This window comes from Palaemon carinicauda, chromosome 31 (assembly GCF_036898095.1).
Source record: "Palaemon carinicauda isolate YSFRI2023 chromosome 31, ASM3689809v2, whole genome shotgun sequence".
Classification (NCBI taxonomy): domain Eukaryota; kingdom Metazoa; phylum Arthropoda; class Malacostraca; order Decapoda; family Palaemonidae; genus Palaemon; species Palaemon carinicauda.
The window spans coordinates 31,556,030-31,566,814 of NC_090755.1; the positions used below are offsets into that span (position 1 = coordinate 31,556,030).

Sequence of the window (10,785 nt, forward strand, 5' to 3'; positions counted from 1 at the left end):
CTGGTAAAATAAAATTAAAAAAACACACACACAAAAGAGGGAGTGGTTTGTAATCCGTTTGGAATAAAGTGGTCGAGCAGCAGTGTACCGTGAGAGAGAGAGAGAGAGAACCAGTAACGACAGTGCCACAGTGAAGACGAAGAACGCGAATTAAAGAGAAAAGGGAAAAGTGTCGAGAGCGGCCACATCGTTTTTAAACCATCACCGCCTTCTTTTGCTTTCGCTTCCTTTCCTCGCCGTCGATTTTCCCAGTTGGCCCTCTTCCTTCTCCTCCTGATTTCCCATTCCTTCCATTTTTGCACACCTTCGTGTCCTTGGGGTCACCAGACGTACCCTTGCCCCCTGTCCCCCTCATCCTCCACGCAGCAGCAGAAGCAGACGCAGGAAGATCCTTCCACTACTACCTGCCACCACCACTGCTCCTCTCTCCCCCTCCTCCCCCTTCACCACCACCATCTCTCTCTCCCACCCCTCCTGAGACCAACCTCTCTCTTCTCCCTCCCCCTGCCTCCTCTCTCTCAGGCCACCGCCTCCCTCCGTTCAACCACCGCCATCTGACCCACACGCCCCATTCCCTACTGCCTCGTTTGCTGCTGCTGCTGTTCCCTTCTGTTAGTGCCAGTGCCTCTGCTACTGCTCATAACCTCTGCTGCTGCTGCTGATACTACTATTACTACTACCGCTGCTGCTGCTATCTGTTCTTCCCTCGGTGGTGGTAGCGTATCATCCGTGTTCACCTCCCCCTCTCTTCTTCATCTGTCTCTTCTCCATCCTCTTCCACAAAGGTCCTTCGTTCTCTCTCCTCCCTCTTCTCCCGAGTTGTGTTGATAGTGAGCTGGATCATATCAGCATGGGCGGCCAGTAAAAGGGAAATTCGTGTTATCCGAAAGTGGTGTTGGAGGAGTGTGGTTCCTGCCGCAGAAGGGCTGACGCCTCCGGGTGTGAGTGCCGCCCGCGGCTGCCTGCGCCCGGCACCGTGGGGCAGCAGCATGAGAGCGCCCCTTCTTCCCCTGTGACCTCAGCAGTTTGTGCACTGCCTCGACTGGCCTGGGTAAGATACATTTTCTCTCTCTCTCTCTCTCTCTCTCTCTCTCTCTCTCTCTCTCTCTCTCTCTCTCTCTCTCTCTCTCAAACCATTTAATATGAACAAAGTCTTCTTTTTTGTAGTACCTCAATAATTCATGTAAATACTGTTTTTTTATATCTAGGTGTGATGACCATTGTTGTTATGACGCTGGTTTCATCATAATTAGTCTCTCTCTCTCTCTCTCTCTCTCTCTCTCTCTCTCTCTCTCTCTTCTCTCTCTCTCTCTCTCTCATATATTATTTATATATATACATATACACATATAAGTGTATATATACATACATACATATACACACATACATACACACCACCCTGTTCCATTGGTAATGGTAGGTTGCTGCTGCCATTCTCATGTTGTCTGCTAGAGCCTCTCCCCTTCTCTGCCTCAGTCGCCGCTTCATATCTCTCTCTCTCTCTCTCTCTCTCTCTCTCTCTCTCTCTCTCTCTCTCTCTCTCTCTCTCTCTCTCATTTATTTCTATTTTAGGGGTGTGATTTCTCTTGAAAATATTTATTTGTAACATTTCGGGCATGCTTAATCCTGGGTTGTGGGGAAGGGCATGGACTCTCTCGCTCTCTCTCTCTCTCTCTCTCTCTCCTCTCTCCTCTCTCTCTCTCTCTCTCTCTCTCTCTCTCTCTCTCTCTCACATTTTATTCTCTTTATAAGACAAGAACTAATAAACTTTATGGTATTTATGTGACTTGAATAGAGGCCTTGGCTATTTTGGGTATAATAAAGATAGACAAGGTCAGGTCAGGTCAGCTTACGTAACGTTAGCATGTTGATTTTGGTTTATGACCCCCCCCCCTCCATCACGACATATCCTTTTCTTTCATACTGAAAAGTCAGCTTCCAGTCTAGTAGAATCCAGGCAGAAATTTTATATGAACAAAAAGGTTTTTAAACTTTTCAATGTTACCCTAATGTATGAATATAATATCTACAAGGAGTATGCTGCCGTTTATGGACAAATGTATTGATGCTTGTAGGGTTGTGCGACCACACCTTTGAAGGTGATGTCGTGCAGTGAGCGACTATAACCTAGATCTTTGGGCTGCTACTGGCATATAGCCCTTTCACCAGTAAATATATACCAGCAAATGTTTTGAGTAAAACACCTAGCCTTTGGCTAACATCTTCGACGCGAATTAAAGCTATCTTTGGCCTGGTTAGTGATTGAATTGGTGACCGCTAGGTTTAGGATTAGCAATGTGCACCAGACACATTTTAGTATGGTGGTTATGTTTATTGCTAATTAGTAAAGTTCATTGAGGTCTAGTAATATGAATATTTATGTCATGTCGTATAAAGGTCCTTTATTTTAACCCATTGCTGCTCCCACCAGCTCCTAAGGTCCGGTAAGTCAGTAGTGGTCACGATGTTTATTTGTTATATCTGCGACTGGCTTGAAAGGTTTGTTACTTGGCCAAGTACTATTGGTCACACATGATTTTACGTTACTTGCACATTAAACTCCTTGGATGAAGTGTCCTTATATTAATTATTAATAAGAATAAGATCTTCATTATAACTTGTGTAGAAATCAAACTTTTATCATTGGACCTTGTATTAATGACGGACTTTTGCCTGCAATGACTTGTATGATGTTGTGTATACTGTTTTTATTTGTTTATAAGAACGTGAACTAATCATTTTCTCTTTCTTCTGTTTCAGATTTTTTAGTTTTGTAAAATATAAGAATGAACGATCTTGATAGTTTACGACAAGAAGCAGAGAGACTAAAGAACACAATCAGAGTAAGTACAATTTCTGTTTTTGCCTCGTTCCCTCTCTTTCTACGCACATTTTTATCTCGCTACAATTTTTTCCTCATTTCTTCTTCATATATTTGTGTTTCAAGTATTTTTGTATTTTCCTTTTCGGTATTTAATTTCTTAATAAGTTTTACTCACTGCTTTTTTTTTTGTATTCATATCCTCCTTTTCTTATCAACGTATTTTTCAATTTTGTGTCTACTACTAGTCTTGATTTTCCGCTGATTCTACTCGTATAAATCTATTCTCATTAGTTTATTTTTCTTAATTCTCTTTGGTTTCTCTTTTTAAGGGAACTGCGTCTGCGACCCGTAATTTCGCTCTATGTTAAAAGTAGTATTAGTAATAGCAGTAGTATAGTAAAACTGATGAAATTTTATTTATAGTGCGCCACATTTTCGCCTCGTGTGGCAGAGATATTTTTCCAAAGAATTGTCGTTTAGTCCTTATAAGTTGGGATGCTGTTCTAATAACACCTCTGCCATTAGTTGAATTGGGATATAACTCGTTTTCATAATCATATTCGATATTTATCTAAGTTTCAATTTTGTATCGAGACCATTTTGTACTTTTTCTTAATGATTGTGCAGTATGTGTATTTGCATGTATTTCCTTTATGTCTCTTCATTTATAACCACAGACGTTCGTAAATCATCTTTGCTGTGACCAAAGAAAGTTTTCCATTTGTCTAATCTTGAAAAGAATTGCTTATATATATATATATATATATATATATATATATATATATATATATATATATATATATATATATATATATATAAATATATATATATATATATATATATATATATAAATATATATATATATAAATATATATATATATATATAAATATATATATATATATATATATATATATATATATATATATATATATATATATATATATATATATATATATAAAATACACATTTATAACTACTATGTACTGTGTATTGCTTCTTCTGATTAAAGATCAAAGAAAATATTGGTTCTGTTAAATGTTAAAATATTCAGGACATAAGGTAGAGAGAGTGGCTTTTGAATATTTTTTTTTTTTATAAAGGAAATAAATGTCTTCTATATTTTTAAAGAAGATATTTCTTTTCCTTTTTGTACTTGTCATACAGCACTATCTCTTGTGTAAGTTGTACTCGTTTTCCAAATGGAGAACGCATTTTCGGATTTTTTTTTTAAATGACTACTGTTATTTGATATCCCGTTTTGTGTAACTTCCGTTTTTTATAGCAAATTTTTTAACTAATAAGGAAGCAGGATCTTATTTTCTGCCTCCACATTATCAACGAAAAAATTCGATCATAATTTTCACAAAATCACCAACGGTTTTGTTGATTCTTTTCTCTTATATGACAATCAAGTCCCAAGTTTTTGTTTCCCTTATCTTTCGAATTTTCTTTTCTCCGGCATTTATCATACTTTTGTTATCCTTTCAATTCATTGTTTGGTTTTCCTGATCCTTCGTACCAACGATTCTTCCGGATTTTGACTGATGCCCAGTGTCCTTTGCGGTGGAACATCTAAGTGATTATTCCTTATTACAAGCTTCCCTGTGTCTGTTTTCCTAGGGGCACTGTTGGCTCTTCATATGGCAGTTATTTTCATTTGCTAATTAATGTTAGGATATGGGAAAGGACAGGTGTCTGGCTATATATATATATATATATATATATATATATATATATATATATATATATATATATATATATATATATATATATATATATATATAATATATAAATATATATATATATATATATATATATATATATATATATATATATATATATATATATAATATATATATATATATATATATATATATATATATATATATATATATATATATATATGTGTGTGTGTGTATCTGTGCGTTTGATTATATTTTTCTCCAGATAATGTGTCAGAAATATATTTTTTTTATATCGTATTATGCCTACCGTGGGAATATAGTCCCAAGGGGCATTTCTTTTAATTATGATTATTACTACAGAAGTATTTATACAAGAGTTTGCGGTGGTTTTTGCATCCAAAGCAGAATGAAATTATGAAAATATGAATTTTGGTGCTCAACATTTTAAACTATGGAATTTATGTATTACTGCCAAATAGTATATTAGATATATATATATATATATATATATATATATATATATATATATATATATATATATATATATATATATATATATATATATATATTAGTGTGTGTGTGTGTGTGTGAGTGAGTCAAATTTGGTTTTGTACAGAGTAGAGTCATTCATGCTGATTCGTTTAGATTTTTAGATCATACAAGTAAACAGCCACTTACATGAATTATTCTCGTACATTGCATACAATAAGAACAAAAAAATTTCTCTCTCTCTCTCTCTCTCTCTCTCTCTCTCTCTCTCTCTCTCTCTCTCTCTCTCTCTCTCTCCGGAAGTTACATATCCGTTGAGATAACTGCTGTAGTTGACGAGACCAAGCTGTAACCGAGAGGGAGAGAGAAAATAAACTTGTGTCTGTGCGCCGTTGCCATAACGGAGAAAGCTCTACCATTAGTTAAATTGCAAAGACTTTCTTCACTTCGTTAAATACTCTAGAACCATTGAGATCATTTCTAAGCATGATGTTCTTTTGTTTCTAGAGATTTCCTACGTTTTATCATGAAATTTGTGTTGGTGTTGCAATACGTATTGCGAATAGCGGTTGTCGGTTTTACTTGTCAGAATTTTTTTTTTTTTTATTATTTAATTATTTCTTTGTTAAACTTCAGTTGTTTTATCGAGTTTGCTTCGAGGCGTACATCATTGGTTGTCGTTATGGAAAGCCACTGCATTACTATTTTTATTCTCTGGTTTCTACATGTCATTTAAATGACTACTCTAACTGATTTGCAAATTTCTCTATAAGATAATGTCCTTGTGAAGATTTTTCTTATGATTATTACTTACTTCTGAATCTGAAAATAGTGGTTGTAATCTTTAATTTTGTCATGAAAGTCAGTATTGTGTTATGGACCCATTGACTTTCAATGTTTATCTGTCTTGGATTTGACCACTACTAATTTCTTGGTCTTGAGTTGTGCTGCTCAAATTCAATAATGTACGCAACTGTAGTTTTACTCGAGAGAGAGAGAGAGAGAGAGAGAGAGAGAGAGAGAGAGAGAGAGAGAGGAGAGAGAGAGAGAGAGAGAGAGAGAGAGAGAGAGAGAGAGAGAGAGAGTTCGTATTTTAAGGATGAACTTTTGAAAGAAAACAGATGGCTATGAAAGATAAATTTCCCAAGGAGGGACTCTTCATAAATGGCACTTGTGTGGCGTAGCCTTTCCTCCTCTTCCTCCAGTGAGTGCATGGAGTGGGTCACGTAATTTCAAATTGTTTGTTGTTTGTTGCCGTATTTCACTCTTCCGTATTGTGCAGGTGTGCCTTCGCATGAACATTTTTTTTTTTTCAGTTTGTTTCTTGAAAGATTCATCAACCTCTTCCTTCTAATTCTCGTAATGTTCTTCAACATCGTCCTTTCAATTGTCGAAATATTCATCAACATCTTCCTTTCAATTCTCGAAATATTTATCGCCATCTTCCTTTCAATTCTCAAAATGTTCATCGCCATCTTCCTTTCAATTCTCGAAATATTTATCGCCATCTTCCTTTCAATTCTCAAAATGTTCATCGCCATCTTCCTTTCAATTCTCAAAATGTTCATCGCCATCCTCCTTTCAATTCTCAAAATATTCATCGCCATCTTCCTTTCAATTTTAAAATATTCATCAACATCTTCCTTTCATTTCTCGAAATATTCATCAACATCTTCCTTTTAATTCTCAAACTATTCATTCGTAGCGTCCTTTAAATTCTCGAGATATTCATCAATATCTTTTTTTTTTTTTTTCAATTCTCGAAATATTCATCAACATCGTTCTTTCAATTCTCGAAATATTCACCAACATCTTCCTTTTAATTCTCAAAATATTCATCAGTATCTTCCTTTCAATTCTCAAAATATTCATCAGTATCTTCCTTTCAATTCTCATAATATTCATCAGTCTTCCTTGCAATTCTCGAAATATTCATGAACTTCTTCCTTTCAATTCTCGAAATATTCATCATCATCCTTTCAATTCTCATAATGTTAATCAACTTCTTCCTTTCAATTCTCTAAATATTCATCATCTTCCTTTCAATTCTCATAATATTCATCAGTATCTTCCTTTCATTTCTCAATATATCAACATCTTCCTTTCAATTTTCGAAATATTCATCATCTTCCTTTCAATTCTCATAATGTTAATCAACTTCTTCCTTTCAATTCTCGAAATATTCATCATCTTCCTTTCAATTCTCATAATATTCATCAGTATCTTCCTTTCATTTCTCAATATATCAACATCTTCCTTTCAATTCTCGAAATATTCATCATCTTCCTTTCAATTCTCATAATATTCATCAGTATCTTCCTTTCATTTCTCAATATATCAACATCTTCCTTTCAATTTTCGAAATATTCATCATCTTCCTTTCAATTCTCATAATGTTAATCAACTTCTTCCTTTCAATTCTCGAAATATTCATCATCTTCCTTTCAATTCTCATAATATTCATCAGTATCTTCCTTTCATTTCTCAATATATCAACATCTTCCTTTCAATTCTCGAAATATTCATCATCTTCCTTTCAATTCTCATAATATTCATCAGTATCTTCCTTTCATTTCTCAATATATCAACATCTTCCTTTCAATTCTCGAAATATTCATCATCATCCTTTTAAATCGCTAAATATTCTTCAATATCTTCCCTCTATGTCTTGAAATACTCATCCCCATCTCTTTTATTTCTTGAAATATTCATCACTTATCTTATTACTTCAAATATTCATTCCCTTCTTCCCTTTGATTTTGACAATTTTCATCCCTATATTCCCTTTATTTATTAAAATAATAATCTCCATCTTCCCTTTATTTCTGGAAATGTTCATCTTTATTTTCCATGTTATTTTTTTAAATATACATCACCATCCGTTCATTTCTCGAAATATTCATCAGCATCTTCCTTTTATTTGTTGAGCCATTCATCACCATTTTCCGTTGTCTTTTACTTTCTCTTCTAATTTTAATCTGTTTATTACCGATGTATTGTCTTGTGTGTGAATCGGGTTGTCGTAACATTTTCGGACTATTTTAGGTTACCAATATATCGTTCTTCCGATTTCCGCTTGCGTTTGTGAAGCTTGATGTTTTCTGTTTATTTCCACGTTTCATTCCCCTTTTAACCGGTATTGTTTTGTTTGCGTTTCTTTTGAGAATGGCGAGATCGCTTTCTTTTGTTTTCGATGTATAAGAGGATGCTTTAGTTTCTCCTCCCGAGGTCTTCGGGTGTTCAAGTTGAAGGCAGATCATATTTGCATATACTTTTTAAGTGGGATGGGCTGTGTTTATTTATAGATGCTCTCTCTCTCTCTCTCTCCTCTCTCTCTCTCTCTCTCTCCTCTCTCTCTCTCTCTCTCTCTCTCTCTCTCTCTCTCTCTCTCTCTCCCGAGTGAGCGGCACGAAATTAGGCATCGTCATTTCACTTTTACGTAAATGGCAATTTTGTTGGATCTCTCTCTCTCTCTCTCTCTCTCTCTCTCTCTCTCTCTCTCTCTCTCTCTCTCTCTCTCTCTCTCACATATCTGAAAATGTGTACAAGGTGCATATTCCAGTTTGGTTTAGTTAGCCCAACGGCATCATGTTTTGTCGAATGTTGCTTTGCAATTAATTATTGTTAGATAACTTGTTAGGGTATTTGCACCTTTTTTATATCTATAGTAGTATATCGTGTTTGTCACAATAATCTGTTTATCAAGTGTTCACACACACACACACACACGAGTGGTAGTGGTTAATGAGTAATAGCAACGCCATGTGTGGGGACGTGATTTTGTGGGATTTGCGGGTATGAAGATCGAGAAAGGTGTCACGTAAGGGAATTGACAATGTGGAGGCTTAAGCTTCTATTGCTGATGTGCATGTGAATCTCTCTCTCTCTCTCTCTCCTCTCTCTCTCTCTCTCTCTCTCTCTCTCTCTCTCTCTGTTCGCATATCGTTTTTGATATATACTTTCTCATTCTCTCTGTCGAAGAAAAATTTCTATTTTTGCATCAGTACATGCGTAACCATACAATAAGCGTCGTGTCTATAAACACCTGCTTAACAACAGGCAGATGCTATGAGTTCTGAAAAATGACTAACTCTATTACAGCTATTGTTACTGTTGGGGCATAAAATTTATGCCTTTGCATATGTTTGAAGTTCCTCCCTGGGCCTCTCTCATCCTTGGATATCCTCCTTTGTTCTCTTAGATTAGATTAATAGACGAGGGCCTATAGTCAGAGTGGTTACTCGCAAAACCCTGACTAAGTAAGGGATTCTCATGTTGTAAGCCCTATCAAGTGCTGCTGCTTGTCGTTTCAGCTTCATTTAATGATTGATTTGGTCTGTCACATTGTGAGAGTTTTGGCTTCCATGTCTACCAAAATTTCAGATAATGTGTTTGTTCTGGAGCTTCGAAATTGAACAACATTTCGCTTTCGTCAGTAAAGAACATAGATTTTAAAAGTGAAACTTGAGATAAACTATTTATTTTTTCGGAATTTCTACTCGATTGTTAGAAGTTGGAAGTAGAGAGGAAGACACACACAGGAAACATAAGTGTCATGTACTCACATATTGCATGATACAATTATTGTGCTGTAGTCTAAAAACTTACGTCATCCTAATGTAAAGATGGTTAACAGAAAATTTTACTTAAAATAAAAGACATGCTTTCCTCAAGCCTCAAGGGGAGTGCCTCTGTTTTAGGATTTCATTGTCACTCCTTAGTCTGATAGGGATAACGGTAAGCTTTGACTTTTTTTTTTCTTCTTTTTTTTTTGTCAGTAATGCATTGCGGATTTGACGATTCTGTCACATTTCATAGCTTTTGTCAATCGATTATTCTAATAGTTGTCCTCTACATCGTTAACACAGTTCTGGCTGTATTCGATTGCATGATAGTGGTTTGTTATTGTGATTGACAAGTGCTTAATGAGTTACTATTGCTATTTAAAGTTTGACAATACCCACTGAGAGAGAAAAAAAGGGTTTAATCCCATCAGAAGCTATTCAGTATTAATGCGAGATGAAAACCGAAGAAAAACTGTCTAGTATCATTAATATTGATAAAGAAAAACTTCAAGCACAAGTTGTTAATGTAGTATGGAACACGGAGAATAAAAAGTATCGAAACTCAGTGTAATTGGAGTATATAATCTTGATAACAATAGAAAGATATTGGAAATTTCGTTTAATTGGCCAATACTTTTAATTTTTTTTTTCGATCATAGCTTCCACTCCCTTTTCTTTATCCAGAGAGTGCTACAAATGCAGTTCAATGTATACGACATACCACTGTGACATTGGGCGCTGTAACATGTCGCTGAATCGTATATTTATACTTGGATATTGATAAACTGAAAACATGTTAGTCACGAACTTTATGACTTTAGCAACTCTTTAATTATGCCGTTGGTCGTCTGGTGTGAAAGAATGAAAGTAATGGTGGTTTTGTTAAGTGTTTGGACTGGTGACCACTAAGAAATTTCGTACAACGATGGCATATAATCTCATTTCTAATGCTCCCTAGTTGGAAAAGCAGGATGCTGTAAGCCCGGAAGGCTCCTGCTGGGAAAAATATCCAATGAGGAAAGGATATAAGAAAATAAATGAAATAAGTATGAGAAGTAATGAATGAAGAATACAAATTATCTAGATCAGTAACAAGTAGACACTATTCCAACCGAGTACAAAGGGTAAAAAGTGAAACATGTTTGACTGGACAACCCAATATAAATTGTATTATATCGAACCATCTCAAAGGACTTGGAGGATTGTAAAGAAATGAGCTTG

The 10,785-nt window shown here is 35.3% G+C and overlaps 1 protein-coding gene across 8 annotated transcripts in view; it reads left to right on the top strand.

The window, feature by feature from the left end:
- Gbeta13F (guanine nucleotide-binding protein subunit beta-1) overlaps positions 1 to 10,785 on the top strand; it is a 100,427-nt gene that overhangs the window by 60,531 nt on the left and 29,111 nt on the right. For 7 of the 8 annotated variants that reach the window (XM_068355108.1, XM_068355106.1, XM_068355109.1 and 4 more), the window contains one exon: positions 2,761 to 2,843. In XM_068355108.1, the coding sequence (XP_068211209.1) occupies positions 2,787 to 2,843 (57 nt within the window). In that variant the 5' untranslated portion in view covers positions 2,761 to 2,786. Of the gene's footprint in view, positions 1,052 to 2,760; positions 2,844 to 10,785 lie in introns of all 8 variants that reach the window. The other variant, XM_068355107.1, reaches the window with a different exon arrangement.